The sequence below is a fragment of the Lacerta agilis genome, chromosome 4, assembly GCF_009819535.1.
Source record: "Lacerta agilis isolate rLacAgi1 chromosome 4, rLacAgi1.pri, whole genome shotgun sequence".
NCBI lineage: Eukaryota > Metazoa > Chordata > Lepidosauria > Squamata > Lacertidae > Lacerta > Lacerta agilis.
The window spans coordinates 14,815,966-14,833,206 of record NC_046315.1 but is presented as its reverse complement, the minus strand read 5'-3'; the positions used below and the strand labels follow the sequence as shown (position 1 = coordinate 14,833,206).

The 17,241-nt window shown below is 42.6% G+C and overlaps 1 protein-coding gene across 9 annotated transcripts in view; it reads right to left on the bottom strand.

The window, feature by feature from the left end:
* Positions 1-17,241, bottom strand: part of FAT3 (FAT atypical cadherin 3) — a 443,200-nt gene that overhangs the window by 225,824 nt on the left and 200,135 nt on the right. For all 9 annotated transcript variants that reach the window (XM_033146109.1, XM_033146108.1, XM_033146110.1 and 6 more), the window contains exon 3: positions 7,135-7,449. In XM_033146109.1, coding sequence (XP_033002000.1) covers positions 7,135-7,449 — 315 coding nt within the window. The remainder of the gene's footprint in view (positions 1-7,134; positions 7,450-17,241) is intronic.

Sequence of the window (17,241 nt, the reverse complement as noted above, 5' to 3'; positions counted from 1 at the left end):
AAAGATGTTCTAAAACAATTGTGGCAGGAAAAGAATCGCTACTTGCATCAAAGATTCAATTAGGTAATATTAGATCTCATGGTTTGTTTGTTTTTAAATGGGGGTTAGTAATAATCCACATTATTACTATCCTCATTACTGCTATTAATTTGCACGCCACATTAAACCATAGGTTAGCAAACAAACTATGGTTTACTTTGAACAAGTTCAATGCCGCGGGAAAGATTTTGCTCTGCTCCCCGCCACCTCGCTCCTGCCAGCGACTGAACCCATGGTTTGTCCACCCCAAAGAAACCATTAACAGTTAGGCCAACAACAAACCTTGGTTACTGATTATGGTCTGTGTGAGAGAATACAATCTCAAACCCGGGACTGGACATTCCAGCAAGCCAAGCTGTGGCAGTACATCAGCAGCAGCAGCAGAAACAAGGAAAGAGCAGGGTGAAAACTTTTCAGCAGCCTGCACCAGCATTGAGCCCTAGTTTGTTCTGACTACAGTAAGCCTGCAACGTGCAAGGGGGTTGTGTTGCAGGTATTGTGTCTAAAGCCAAAATTGTGCATGGTCAAAACGCGTTGGGTTCAGTGTCAGGTGGGATTGCCAAAGTCGTTTTTCCCCAGAACCCCACCTGCTTCTCAACCGATTTTTTTAATTTATTTATATTAATTTCCCACGCACATAAAGCTGAATGCACGCAGTTTAAATGCACCTAAAATGCAGGCTTACTGTACAGTTTGATTTAGTTAAAATATACCGTTTAATTTAGTTAAAATGCAGTGCAGACTGGGACACCACGGACTTGCATTTATTTAGTTTGAAAACGTTTAAACCCTTCTATTTGATGAAAATTTGATGCATTATTGTATTTTAATATTTTGCTGGAAACTGCCCAGAGTGGCTGGGAAATAAATAAATAAATCTAATGATTTAATATAAAGACTTTTTTTTTTTTTTGCTATAATAGTTCCAAGCCCAATGCTTTTAACGCTGCATAGATTAGAGAGTTTTAACTGTACTGCATCTGACGCTTTGGGTCAATTCTATATATCCTAAGCAGCTGAAACTGTTCCATCACTGGTGGCTGCATCAGAGAGCTGCTAAAGTTTCTGAAAGGAGGTTCAAGGGCACCCCCACACAGAAAATAACGCCACGATAATCCGATCTACAGTTGCCAAAGGTTTTGTGATGGGAGAAAAAGAAGGCACCGGTGGCAAAGGAACAGAACTTGGAGAAAGGCAATCCGGCTGTTTGACAGTACCAGCTGATTGTCAAACAATGTAATCAGACCCAGTACTTCTCCAAGATGTATGCGTCAGAGGGAGTTCATCCACATCGTATGGCAATACCATGGGATTGACTATTGCATTCTGCCTGGTGCTCCCATCTGTCGCAAAACTTTTTTTCTTTTTTTCCCCTTTTTTTCTTTTTTTTAAGTGTGTGATGGTTTGAATTAAAATTCACTGCTTCCCTCGGAGCACAAAAAATTGCAATAAATCAATGCAATAAATTACTGCTATGCTTTGCTGTGAAATTAACACCCATATATGAGAAATAAAGCGGCAAATTTATGGCCGCAATCAATCTGTTTTAATGTATATAACTCCATTGTCTGTTTTATTTACCTTCCCACCATTCCCTGCCTCTTACTCAGGGGTCAGCAAACTTTTTCAGCAGGGGGCCGGTCCACTGTCCCTCAGAACTTGTGGGGGGCCGGACTATATTTTGAAGGGGGGGGGGGATGAACGAATTCCTATGCACACTGGGAAGAATGGGGCGGGGGGAAGGGCAGGCGTAATGTAATGTAATAAAATAAAATAAAATAAAATAAAATAAAATAAAATAAAAGTGTGCATTAAAGCGGGGTGGGGAAGGCTTCTCAACAGACAAGCTCACCTACCACCACACTGCTCATCCTCCCACCACCCCCCAAAACACACACACACACACAGACCCACAATCACCCCATGGAGAAAAGGGTGACAAGTTCAATATGCAGAGAACAGCCGAGGCAAAGGGGGGATGGCGACTCCGGAGAAGGGGCACCGGGGGGAGGGAGCTGGAAGAAGAGGCGAGCGGCGCAAGTAGTCCTCCCCAGCCCCAGCCACCTTCTCGGTTTGCCGCCTGCCTCATTCGCCAAAGGGCTGGCAGTGGTGGCGCAAAACAGGCTTCCTCCGCGCCTAGTGAAAGAGGGTGCTGCGCTTACCTCCCCAGGGGCTGCTGCCGCCACCGCTTTGTGGGAATGATTAGGAACGTGGATGAGGATATATTGTCAGATATATCCTATCCCAGCTTGTGTCAGCAAAGCTCCAAACTTAGCAGAGTTTCATTCCCTTTTTAAGACACACACACACACACAGCAGATGCGCTTGCACAGGCTTGCTAAAGCCTAAAATAATATATATATATATTCCTGGTATAAGTCCCCTATATCCCTCTTAAAAGACTGCACACTACACAATGTATCTTAAATGAATGTAAGAGTTTACTCACATACTTCCTGAGTTACACAGCATTTCTCAGAAGGCAGGCTTGCTTAGTAAAAAGTATTTACATGTGGTTGCTACTTCCATAGGGAAAAGTAGCTCCCTTTGTTCTCTTGGCTGAGAGCCAGGAGAACATGCTTGTTGCTCTTTGGATAGACGAGGAGAAAATGGTGACTGGTCTTGGGATCTTGTTCCCAGGTGAGACCACACCTACTTCTGGTTACAGAGGAAGTTAACTCAGTCCAGGTAGCAGGAAGTTATGACTGGAGGACTCAGTTACCTTCATGTCCACTCTAGCAACGTTTAGTTTGAGTGCTCTCTGTTTACATCCCACACGCTTCTCACGAAGCAGGTAGGGTAGGCAGAGCGAGCTCGTCCACTCCGCTCTCTGGCTCTCAGGAGCACCAGGGCGGCAGGGGCAGGAGGAAGAGGCCGAGCGGCGGTGGGGACACTCTGCCGATCAAACACCTCTGAGGTAAAACAGGCGCGGCCTGTGATTGGCAGAGACGTCCCCGCGCTGCACTGAGGTAAACCAGGCGCAGAGTTTAATTGGCAGAGCCACCACGGCTCGGCCTCTTCCTCCCGTCACCATCGCCAGGAGTCTCGGATTCGCGGTGGGTTCTTAAATGGCCGCGGGCAGGATCTAGGACCCAGGCGGGCCTGATCTGGACCAGGGACCGTAGTTTGCCGACCCCTGCTCTAACTTAAACATTTTCTAGCCACGGCTAGGCTGAAAAGGTAATGGCTTGCTATGGATCGCATCATGGCAGTTTTCAAAACTCTGGAGCATTATAAGACCCATTATAGAATTGGAGTCTGCCCAATGTGGCTATTTTGGGGAGCATTAACACCAGAAGATCGGCAATACACAGGTTGGAACTACACATAAAGGCACAAGCAGGCTGATTTCAGCAACACTCCATCTTTTTTGCCTTACCATCCAGTAATTAAGGAAGCTTTGAGGAATTCTAACTTGACCTGCAGGAATAATGTGCATATCCGACCTTGCTTATCCAGCAGGTTTTGTACTTCCAGAATATTATGATGCAAAATAAACATAACAAAATACAAATATTTTGCCCAAAGTTATTGAGCTTTTTTGAGTTTTTGATCTATTTTTAAAGAAAATTGCCAAAATCTACATAATTGACATGGTCTGCCCTACGTCTGGATTGCCCCCCCCAACAAAAAAATAGTGATTTTCGCCCAGACACTCCTTAAAGGGGCTGAATACCTGCTATGTCTGGAAGATTATGGACATATAGGAATCCTAGTAGAGTTTGGCATGATAATTTAATGGGCAAAGTATGGTTACAGCCATCTCTCTACCTCTAGATACTACAGTAAAATTATGAAGCTCTTGCTCAAAACCATGGTTTGTCTTTTTTATGTCTGGAAGAACCAACTATAGCTAGCAAAACCATAGTTTGATATCATGGACCTCTGCCCTGAATCAAAGGGAGGGGAGCGAACACTGAGGCATGATAATGTGAACCAGTACAATACCTATTTAAATTATGTATACCCCATCATTTTAATACATATGTATTATGCAAAGTAGTGGCGCTGTGGTGTAAACCACAGAGCCTAGGGCTTGCCGATCAGAAGGTTGGCAGTTTAAATCCCCACGACGGGGTGAGCTCCCGTTCTTCGGTCCCTGTTCCTGCCAACCTAGCAGTTCGAAAGCACCCCAAAAAGTGCAAGTAGATAAATAGGTACCGCTCTGGCGGGAAGGTAAATGGCGTTTCCGTGCGCTGCTCTGATTCGCCAAAAGTGGCTTAGTCATGCTGGCCACATGACCCGGAAGCTGTACGCTGGCTCCCTCAGCCAATAAAGCGAGATGAGCGCCGCAACCCTAGAGTCATCTGCGACTGGACCTAACGGTCAGGGGTCCCTTTACCTATTATGCAAAGCAGCTTGCAATACTTAAAGCATATAGAATATGCATGTTAAAATATGACAACAAAACATAATGAGAGCGTGCATAGCTGATGAAAAAGCATGCACAGAGGAACGACCAAAGTGAGTGCTGTAGACAATATGCAACCTTTCTTAAACTTTGCAAAAAACAACAACAACAAAAAGGTCTGATCATTCTTTTGACTTGGAAATACTCTATATGCAAAATGCATGCACACATTTTAATGGCTTCAGTATAATGGCATGTGTTTGTTTTGTCAATGTGACGGGACAGTTGGTTGCATAAATTATGCATAGACCATGGTTAATGCTTAAGCCTGCAGGATGGGGAGTAACAAAGGAGGAGTCATGTAATGAATCATATTGAAATGTACAGTTCATCTAGAATTCTAGGCTACATTCTAAATAAGTTCCTTACATTTCTTTTTCTTTTTTTTTAAGCAAGGGTGGTAAGTTGGCAGCCTGAACCAATCTCCCTTGACTCCTGCAAATGTTAATCAAGAGATAACATCCAAAACCACTGGACATGTTGAAGGGACATGGAATCCAAAACATTATAATTTCTTTGGCCTACGGTGTCAGTTGGGAAGGGGTATGGAGTGAGCGAAATGTTATCAAAAGTTGTAGAATTATCCAACACTATAATGCTGCATATCTGATATATGGAAGCAAATGTGTGAATTGTTTAGTCAGCAAATGTTTTATATTACAGAGCTTATTTATTTATTTATCTATCTATCTATCTATCTATCTATCTGTTTATTTTTGACTATACACACATCCATGGCAGTTCACTGATGAAGGAACTGGAGAACACAATTTACCTTGGTTTCTTGCTGCCTTAAATTTGTATCAGTACCATAGCTTGCTGTTGAGCAGAAATTGTACGATTTTGGTGTTTTAATTTTAACAGGTCTGTGGCCGTACAATAAAATTTGTCATTGTTGCAGGAGAAACTGGTGGCTCCTCAAGAATGCAGAAGCAAATGGTGACCGCTGTGCTAAGACATACCTGACAGATACCCAACCTGCCTTCTTAAAAAGGAAAAGAGATTTCACAATCACTCTAGGCAACACCCATGTTGGTTTTGTGTGTGTTTTACATGCTCTAAAAGCCATGCTGCAGTTCAGCTTTTGTCCCTTCCACTCGAAAGCAACCCCATGAACGGCTTGTTCTAAACACCTCTTGCAGAATAAGCTTCTTCACAAAGCATGATCTCTCTCTTTCTCTCCCACATGCCCCTGCATGTTCGATGAACATCGCAAATATCTACTATCATTTCAGAAAACTCAGGTTGTAGGTGCATGTGCTGTTCCTCACGGTTTGAAATTTGCATCTGTAGCACTATGAAAGGCTTTCTAGACTAATGAAGAAGCAAAATAAATTACAGGGCTACATGCAAAACCTCAAATGTGTTTCCAGAATCTATTACATTTGGAGAATCCAAGGGAGGGTTTTAAAAGCCTCTCTTGAAATCAGACTCAAGAGTGAACCAATAACAAGAGAATGTCTTTGTATAGACACCCATCAAAATACAAAATTCAAGGTTGTATAGCGGGCAGGCATACCGGTGCAGTTAGAAGGAGGTATTGATAGTCTAATAACGTCAGAGGCGTGAGGGAATTTCCCTCAAAGCTTAAGAAAATGCTTGAACTGTAGTTTAAAGCCCTTGGTAAAGAAAGGATTCTGGCTAGCCTTTGCTATTCTTAAGAGCACTGACAAAAGAAGGGCTACATCTGGTTCAATTGAGAAGGTAGGGCTGCCCCAAATTTCAGGAGGGTGTAATTCCTCAGCCTGGTTGAAATCCTTTAACTACAGGCATTAAATCTGTCTCAACAGGAAAAGTTCATTGGCTGATACAATCACATGGTCAAAATTGGTTTGTATCATTTCATAGGATACCTGAACACCTGAACTCCTGGGTGACATAAACATTAAACCAAGGCTATCCAAGGTCACAAAATGTGAGAATTATCTGCATTTTTGTTTAATGCATAAATCAATTTGTTTACAAACCTGTATGATTTCCTCCTTAATTTTTCACTCTTACATCATGACTAATTGCAGGGGTTGATTTAACGCTAAGTGGCAGTTACGAAAAAGACAACCACCCATCAGCCATCAAACTGAGCACTGTGGGAGTCCTTAAGAGCTATTTCTTCATGGGATTATTCTGTGCCGCACAATTCCAATTAAACAGAGACCTTCTAATCAGCACTACGCTTCCCTCCACACAGCCAAGAGACTTCTTAGGACAAAGACACCTCTAAGCTGCAACTCGGATGACAGAACTACCAGTTTTTCACTCTCTTCATGCATCAAGGACAGTTCATAATTGCTAGATTGGTTGACAGCTGATGAAGACTTCCCCAGTTAAGCCATGACAAATGTAGCTCAGGGTCTGGCTACGATTTCGGTATGTTCTCATTTAAGGCACATATCTGAAAAGATGTGCAATAATCATACAAAATCTTTTTGTTGACGCCAGTGATGTGGGTCGGAAATTTTTCTGCTTCACTAAGTTCAATAGACACAATGAATGGATGCAAACTGCAAATAAATATGAGGCCTCTAGCACCATGTTGGTTTCCACCCTATGCATCTCCCTATTCGCAACAGCTTAACGAAAGGCTGGTCCAGAAAGAGATAAAACAGCACGTACACATTAAATCTGCCAATCATCTGCACACATATCGTGTCAACAGCCTACAAGGCTGGAAGACATCTCCTTACCTGTTTTGGTATTGATGATGAAAAAGTTCTGGGGGTTCCCACTGGTAATCCTATAGGTCATCTTTTCATTCGTGCTGGAGTCAGGATCTTGAGCCTGTATCTGAATAACCGATACATCCTTAGGAGAGTTTTCCAATACAGATGGGTAATATATGGGTTCAGAAGTCAACGGGGCGTTGTCGTTCACATCTTCAACCTCAATGTAGACCTCGATGGTGGTGTAAAGTGGAACAACACCACGATCTGTTGCATACACAGTTAACCAGTAGGACTGAGTCGTCTCTCGGTCCAGGATATCTGCAGTATAGATAACTCCTGCAAAAAAAGACGTGGGGGGGAGGGAGAGATTCAGGATCGTTGGTGAAGATAAGAAAACATAACTATTTCAAACACAAGGATGCCCCATTAAGGAAACGTGAGAAAGCATTCTGAAGCCATCGTGTGTTCTTGATTTAAACAATACAGCTGCTACATTCAAGTAAGCATGAGGACATATCACATCAATTTTTGGTTATGCGCATCCTTCTTCTCTTCCATTTTTCCTCTCAGATTTCTCCCTTCTTCCCCCATTCCATCATTGTCATGGAGCACTCATTACTAGCTGCATCTCCCCACACGCATACCATGAGCACATGCTGATATATGTCAAGTCTGAGGTTATCATTCATTCATGACATTCAACACACTGAAATTACACTAAAGCTCTGTTTTTGCATTCAGGTCATGCATTCCATGAACAGGCATGGAGGCAGCACAACAGGCTCTGCCTCTCACCTAACACGGACTCACTGAAGGGTCGGACAGAGCCACTGTGCATGGAACTATACGCGAGGAAGGCTGCATCCATGTGAGCAAGCAACTGCTATCAAACAGCTCCTCAATTCCAAAGAGTCTTTCATGGATTTAGCTGCCCATGCAAGTGTTCAATGGATGCACATAAATAGAGAGGCTGCATGTGGCACCCGATGCCTTTCCATTGGACCCCTGAATGGGGCATCCTTTTTGCACAAAGGTGTCTTGTTTTTTTTTGGAGTTTTGCAAACTGCGAATTGGAATTCTTTGGACTGTTTCTCTACGGCCTCACTTGACTTTTCCCTAAAGTAGTTTTAGTAACCATTCCTTGCTTACGATGAAACTGAAAGCTTTATGATGGATTGACTTCTGTGAATGTTGCGCTGAGAATTTCAATGGTTTGATTTCGGCAGCGTGAATCAAACATTCCCAGTCCCCCTTGAAGAGGCAAAACTGCCATGACTATCACCAAGCAGTGCAGAGAGCATTAAGCATACAGTGATAATCCACACCAAGTCCTCCTTCCAAAGCCAGAAAGTGCAATTATGTAATTTCACCACTTTTGGTCATCCTAATCCATCATTAATATTCAGGGATGAAATGTTTTGAAAGAGATAGTCCAGGACCAAATAATAATAGAGATATTAGCAGGAAAGCTTCAGGGCAAAACAGGAGGGAAAGAAAGCTGGGTTCAGCTGCCGATGGTAGTTAAAGGGTTTAAGTACATCAATTTGTCATTCACAGGAGAAAGATTTAGCTGCTGGGCAGTGCTAATAGAGAATTTTTGATTATGCCACCCTCTGAACACTTCTCTGAGACTGCCTAGTCTTGCGGAAGGTTTCAAACAGCTAGCGTGTGGTTCTTCCCACAAGGAGCTGGTGTGAGGCGTGTCTGGGTATTACAAGTGGTTTTTCATGGTGCCACTGTCTCCTTCTTCGTGTACAGCTGGCTTATTAATTTTAGGCATTTTAAAACTTTTGGAGTTCAGGATGCCCTGAACCAATCCTGAACTCCAAAAGTTTTAAAATGCCTAAAATTAATAAGCCAATGAAGAACAGAAAACCACCACCTGGCAACAGAGAGGAAATCAGAATTGACGGATTCATGCATCCTTAGGTACAGGGCATGTCTTCCCCCTGGAAAGCTTTCGGTTAACAATATTGTTTTCAGTAGAGTTTCCTCTACTGAGTTAACGTCACTTTTAATCTCCTGTATTAATTGGCTCCTATGCAGCATCTTGAAGCAATTTCACAATACAATAAAAACTTACGTAAAACCGGTTAAAACGATTACATATATAAAAACAACTTCAAATCCAATACAAATACTGTACAAGACTGGGATTTTTTTTAAAAGAAAAAATCCACTTAGAAGGCTTGCTGAAGTGTTGTTTCAAAGTGTATTTTTGTTGTGACTGTAAAGTGGGCTTCTTGGGAAAACAACAGAGAAATACTTTGATGTATCAATAAAACAAATACAAGGCAAATGTTATGCTTCTGCGGAAGAAATGCCAAACATTTTACAGAAAAGCAAACTTTGCTGGCGTATTAAGGAACCCACTGTCTAAAATCCCACATAAATGCACAACCTCCCCTCTTTTCATTGCTCCAGTGAGGTGCCCCAAACTGGTCATCTGGAAGAAGCATCCATAATTAGCAGCAAAGCTCCACCTTTTCTTTGGCCTGTGTAAAACAGGAAGTGATACATATGCTAAAAGGAACAAGGTCCATTTATCTCTGATTTAAACCCTATGCATATTTATGTGCAAATTCAAAATACCCTTAAGGCTGTTGGCAGTGTGCCAATGCAGCTTTCGTTGATGGATAGGCTGAGCAGAACTTATCTGCTTTCCCATAAACTGCCTCTCCTTTCTCTAAGCCGACTCTTTTGAGCCTCCACTTCGCATTGAGTTTAGGCAGGATTGGAGGTGCAACAGATATCTTTATTTTCTGATTCTGAAAGCAAAACACACACTCGCGTATTCCCTGGTTGTGCCACGAATAACAGTACGGGAGGAGTCAGGAACCAGGGCATGAAGTCGGTAATTAGCAATGAAGAGCAAAGTCAGAACCAAAGGACAAAGCAGGAGTTACGGTAGTTTAAAGTTGGATATCCAGAACCAGTGTCTACAAAAGGACACAGGAACATACCTAAGTTCAAGCTCAAGCAAGACTTGCTGTGACTAAGATTGCTTTTGACAATCATGTTTTTTTGTTTCAGAAAGCCTACCCAGTCGTGGAAATTTAACACAAAAACTTATCATGTATAGTTAGTTTAAAAAACAAAACAAAAAAAAACCCCTACTGGTTTTGTTTTGATAAAAAAAATGGCAACTCGTTTTTAAGGGTTTCATTTTTGCTGCTATTTTTCAATGAATACTTTAGTGTTGTTGATTTTTCTGTGAACCACTCAAGAGGTTGTTGTAGTCGACGAAGCAGTAAACGATTTTTTGTTAAGAAACAAGTTATAAAGCCACTATACCCAAGCGTCTTGAATGTGACCATAACAAAATACACACTACAATGCATGAAAAAATAAATGAAAAACAAATGTTTGATAAATAATGAAAGCTAAGCAGTATGAGGTAACCAAACCATAAAAATCAGTACCTTTGTCCCCTTAATACTGGTGTAACCTCAAAAGACTGGTGTAACCCAGCAAAGCATATATTTGGTACCACCAATCAAAGCTCGAATGCTTAGGAGAAGAGAAACATATTTGGTGCTAAAAAAAGATGTACTGTTCCATAACTGAAACAGGAAGCCCGTTCATTGCATGTTGAGGTCCCCAACCACCCTCCAATAAATAACTAACACCAGAAACATTAATTTTGGTTTGGTTTTTGGCATAAATTTTGGCCACAACTTTAATGCGTGTTCTCCTTCCTAGAGAGCACGGGTTGCGGTGGGGGCCAGAAAATCCACCCTTCCAGTGTGGGTTGGTTCTGAGTTAGCCGCTGTTTTGATTGGGGCATTTCTTGTTGTTGGGGAGAAATTAATGTTGCAATTTGGTTGTTGGGCAGTTAGTGGATTTAAATCCTTGGCACGCTTGCAACGGATCGCCCGCCCTCCTCTCCCTCGTTTTAGGCCTCTGCGTTGACCTTGCTATGCCTGTCATGGGGTCGTCTGCCCCAATCAAAACAGCGACTAACTCAGAACCAACCCACACTGGAAGGGTGGATTTTCTGGCCCCCACCGCAACCCGTGCTCTCTAGGAAGGAGAACACGCATTATTCTTACTGTCCAGGAGCGTACAATGAACAGCCAATGGGTGCATGGAGTCAGTCCAGAGTCTGAGGATGTTAAACCACCTGTGGAGATGATGCAACGCACAGACCACTGGCCCACCACACTGAACAGCTACACAGAACCCAAGTGGACCACCTCCTAACAATGGCCCAGCCCTTAGGAAAAGCAATCCTCTGGTGGTATGGGAAGTAGCTGCACATCATTATGAACTATTCCTGCAAGGTTAATGGTAGAGGGAGAAGTTGTCTGCTCCCATTAGCACAAGGGGACAGCCACCTTTGTCCCCCTTCCCCGGTTACCAAGGAAGAGATAGGACACAATTAGCATCGAGTTACTTCCTGGACTATAAAGCAAGCATTTGCAAACCACACACTAAATGCTGAACTAGCTGCCCCAAGCCACATGTGAGACTCTAAAGGAGGAGGAGGTGGGGATAAAAAGTAAGGAGCAGCCCTTGGACCACCTTGCTCAACCTGTAAGGTGTCCCCCCCCCGTGGGAATACACTCTAGCGTCTCCCGCGCGCGATAGCCGCTGCGTTGATCCTTCCGCGCTGCTGCGCAGAAGGAAAAGAAGATCCAGCCGGAGTTGGAGTCGGGATCCCTCCGCTATCCCAAAAGTGCGCCAGGAAGCCTCTTGTTAACGGCTGTTAAGGGTTTTCCCGCCCGGAAGGGCTCGTAAATGCTAAGTTGTAATTGGTTGGTGTTGAGTTGATGATGATGTACAAAACGCTAATAAATAGCCCCTGCCTCAGTTTGAGGCGACGGAGAGCTCGCTCGCGTTCAGTGAGTGCACTACAAGCTCTGACTGCAGTCTACTTTATTTTGGCTTCCTTCTGCTTCTTCGGCCGCCCTTTTGCTTTTCTTGCTACCTATCGCTATCCTCTTCAGCCCTTCTGCAACTCCTAAAACTCCTCACGACCTTCAAGACCCTCATAACCAGCCGGAGCAGGTTACTCCCAACAACTGGTTATCCCGACACCCCCCTTTTTGTTGTTTTAAAAAGAGAATGGAGAAACAGGCAGAGATGGATGAACATGAAGGCACAAAATGGGATAGAAGGGACTTTCAGTCAGCCACATGTGAAACAGGCACAAATCAAATTAAAGCCTTTCCACCCATGCCAATCCATTGGTTCCTTGAAGGGAGTCTAATCAGGGCACTTTCCCTTGCTCTTGGTGTCCATGCAAACTGCTGTTAATAAGCTATGGGGCCCAGTTGGCTCGTAAATTACTTCCTGCACACGACTGGGTGAGGTTAGAGGTCTGCTTACAAGGGAGAGATAATGCTAAGGCACACGACTGCAGCTAAGGGTACGAAATATGTGAATATTCTCCTCAGATATCTGGAGACTTGATTGCACAAGTTGTTGGGCAAATTAGGCAAGCACAGGAATAATTGGGGGGACGGGACCATTCCACTGCCAAGGATTTGAATGAGAATAACAGAGATTAAAAACACTTGCATGTGTGATGTGCAGGAATGATTTCAACGTGCGCTCTACTGCTTAGAAGTCTGATCTTGAATGGGGATCTTCATGCACAAGAATGCCAAAAGGAGCACACAATGCACAACAATGATGCAGAAAATAGCTAAAAATATCCCAAACAAACAGTGCCAGTGTTCAGAAAGGCAGCAACACCCACAACAATAAACCAAAAGCTGTTTCCACATCCTTATCTCAAAAAAGGTGAGTTCCTTTATTAATATGCAAGTAGAATTCAAGTGTTCGCTAACAAATGCTTACCTCAGCAATCCAAAAACCAAAGCTGTGCCATTAGCTGGTGCTAATCAAAACATATTTGCATGAAGGTTATTTAGTTCGTCTAATTAATTCTGATTACTAAGGTTGGAGCAGGGAGTACCAGTCAAGTTTACCCATTATGTTAATGCACACTCTGTCTCTGAAGGAAACTATGAACATGTAAGAGTTTAAGCCAGGGGTCCCCAGACTAAGGCCCGGGGGCCGGATGCGGCCCAATCGCCTTCTCAATCCGGCCCGAGGACGGTCCAGGAATCAGCGTGTTTTTACATGAGTAGAATGTGTCCTTTTTTAAAAAAAATACATCTCTGGGTTATTTGTTGGGCCTGCCTGGTGTTTTTACATGAGTAGAATGTGTGCTTTTATTTAAAATGCATCTCTGGGTTATTTGTGGGGCATAGGAATTCGTTCATTTTTTTTTTCCAAAATATAGTCCGGCCCCCCACAAGGTCTGAGGGACAGTGGACCGGCCCCCTGCTGAAAAAGTTTGCTGGCCCCTGGTTTAAGTGATATGGAAACCTGCCAGCGAGTGGCTTAGTTGGGGGGTGGGGAACCTGTGCCCCTCCAGGTGTAGCTGGACTCCAATTCCCATCAGCCCTAGTCAGCAAGGATGATGGGAGTTGCAGACATGAAACACCTGGAGGATTGCAGGCCCCCTATTCCTGAATTAAGCAATGTAATTGTATATCTCCATTGGTTGCAGGATAGATAAAAATCAATGATTATTTTTTAAAAAAATAAAATCGGATTATTATTATTTTAATCTGATTTTTAAAATAAAATGCTTTTGGAAGAAAAATCTTTCTAAAGATAGTTTTCTATTTAAGTTACATTATATTCCAAAGGCTATTCATCAGGAAATAAGGATTTGTTTTAATTTTTTCATGTGTGCTAAAACTCAGTCTAAGTTGTTTTTTAATCGTTTAACCACATCAGTTAACAAACATGGATACATATATGCTGTAATATTATTGTTTTAGTTAAATAAATTGTTTAAGTTGTTGTTAAGGAAATGATTATTTTTCTCCTTCCAATAAAGTACAGCAGAAGAGTTGTCCAACAGTTAACTTAATAAACCTCACAATAATTTCATAATTACCTGTCTATGTATTTCTAATAGTATAACCAAATCAGTAATTTTTGATATAACTGTAAAAACTATTCTGAAAATTTATTATTCCAATAATGAAACCTTCATCTGGTTGTAAATATTAAGATTATACCAGCAAGAATGAGTCTTTCTGTATTTTTTATTTATTTATTTAAATCGAGTCTTACTGACTAGTGATTTAAATCATGATTTAAATCAAATCCACCCTGATGGGTTGCTCAGGGTAGTTTACTCCTAGATACCCTATATAGTCAAACCACATCAATATTTATGGAGAAGGATTTTTCTTTATTTTATTTTATTTTATTTGTGTGTGTGTGTCCTCACCAACTAGTGACAGGGCAGCTCTCCCAACTAAAATTTGCTGAGAGTAAGGAAAGCTATCAGCTGAACACAAACCTGATGGATTCCAAGCTCGCCCTCCAGGATCCTTGCCCATCTTTCCACAAGCCTGCAAATCCAAAACGGACAAAAATCCAGAAGTTGTAATGTCTGCTCCACATGTGAAGCATAGGCAATACCAGACTCCACAACTTGTATTTCCAAGCTAGGAAATATAAGTCTTGGTGACATGTCTGTGTTGAAGCGCTGCTGGTGGGCAGGGTAAGTTAAAGGAACATGGGACACACACACACACACACACACACACCAAGGGGTGACACATTCAGAGGGTCACTTTAACCAGGGCAGGAGGGAGGAACTGTGGTCCTTCATATGAAGATGGACTAAAATGTACCATCAACCTTCATGGAGGCTGATGCGAGTTGGAGTCCCAACGACATCTGGGAGGCCAAAGGTTCCCCAGTCCTGCTTTAACCAGAGTTATACCCACCCACATTAGGTGAGAGACACCAGTTCTCCAGCCCTTGCTGGCTGCTGCCACACACTTATTGCTTTATCAGATCTGTTTGTCACAGGCTTCATACACACCTGGCATTCATTCATTAAAGCAAAGGAAGATAAAAGAGAAGCCAAGTTGCTGACTGCATGAATTGCTGCAACCTACTGCACATAGCTGAGGTTATTACAATATTCAAAGCATGGATTTGGTCACAAGCTTTAATACAGTTTAAGTGCAAGATTATATGGGTGTGCAACCAAAACCAGTAGCTTTGGGGTGAATTCTCACCACTGCATCCAAAGCATCCAGTTCAACCTGTCTGGCTTCTTGGCATCATTAAGTGGTGGCGTGTATTCCATCACTTCGTTCTGTCACACTGGCTGTCATTGCAGAGGCAGCGAAATGCACAATACAGTGGCTTCAGGACATGAGACAAGTTGTGTTACGATCACTATTAGGTGTGTAACCACAGGCATGCCATTATTTTTTACGGCTGCCCTGTGTTTCTCGGGACCATTTTCCTTTTCCCATGAAACTGAAGGGGGAAATACAATAGCCTAGCTGGATTTATTTGTTTGTTTATATTTATTTATGTCAGAGATATATGCAATGCCCCTCAACAAAACCCCAGGCTGGCAATGAGGCACTGTGTACAGAGTTAATTGCACATCTGATACTGTTTGGAGTGGTACCCTTAAAAATAAAATCAACAAAGGAATTGTTTTAAGCGTTCGAAACACAAGGTTTCCAGGAATGAGATATAAAAGAGATGAGAAAGGTGAGGCTGTTTGTGTGCGATCAGTTTCAATATGGGGGAAACAAACACTGCGGTTTATCTTACGCTATTTTCAAAATGCTATTTTGTCAGCTAGGTTGCACTTTTTTTAAAAGATGGCAAAAAGCTACCCAACAGTTCAAGAGAAGATAAGGTTATTTTAATCGAGTTTCCCTTGTTCTTATCTTTTAAAGATTTCCTTGATCGTTCTCCAATTTCCATTTCCAGTCCTTCTATTAAACGACTGTAACCCCGTGACCTCCATTTACCGGACCACATTTATCTTCGGCTCCTAATTGAGATGTAATATGTCCTCCTGCCAGGCACAGAGTACCCAAGACAACTTGCTTGTAAAAACAGACTGTTGTAGGGACCTCATTCCAGCTTGAGAAGTCCAGGGCAATATATATATATATATATATATATATATATATATATATATGCGCTTCCCACCACCTTACCCCTCTCTTTACAAATGAATTTGTCTTTCCAAGATCCAGCCATGGCAAGTAACTGAGAAGACAACACCAGAGGAGAAGGCAAACAAGACACACACACAAATAAATACTATTCATTCCGAGCTGAATGGGACTGACCAGATCGGGACCACAGTGGAAACAGCCCAAGATAGGCAGCCTTCGAGCAAGGAGTTTAATAGTTACCCACTTCTTTTCCTCCCTTCATACATGGTGATCCTTTCCATTCTTTCCTGGTTTGAAGCAAAACATCACCCGAAACAGCAGTTTGTGCTTTCCTTAGAAACCAGGATCCCAGTTTTCCTGCAAACCACATTTGCTGTTTTGTGTGAACTGGGGGAGGGGGGAAAGAGATGATTATGGACACTGCTCCTTCAGAAACACAAATATTGCCTTGCTTACTTCGGGGAATTTAGTAAGAAACACACAATTATTTTGATTAAAGTATTTATTTACACAAATTGGCAGGCACTGAGCGAAGCAGCTCTGCGTCTAGGCGCGCCAGTACAGAAATGCAGAACGGTAAGACAGATAGCTAAACAGTTCCTACTGCAGAGAGAGAGAGAGAGACAAGAGAGAAAATGCCTCACATGGAGAGAAAGAGGATGCTCACTAAGCAGGAGAGTGAAATGGAGGCCAAAACGGCTTGGGCACCTTTGGGAGAAAGGGAAGGATATAGACAGACCTCCTAGTGGTGCAGCAATAAAACTGCTAGCACATTTGCAAAGGTAAGCAGGGTCCAGTACAGTTTCAAATTGGATGGGAGACCGCATGCTCATTGTTATGGGGCTGGACCAGATGACTCCCGGAGACCCTTCCAACTTTAAAATTCTATGTCTCTGTGAATGGATGATTGAATGAATACTCAGGGTTGGGGGATCTCGGATGCAAAGACTGGTTTTGGGAGTAGCATGTTAAAAGGCAGAAAAAAAACAGGAAAATGAGAAAAGTAGATGCAAAATAAAGGGAGGGTGAAAGAAAATAATTACCTGTTCCAAGGAAGGGAGAGCAAATAAAAGCAGCTGCCTGAATTTCAGCGTGACCTGCAGATCAAGTGTGTCTCCAGGACCACAGGGCAGGGGGAACCTAAGCCCAAATTCTTTGC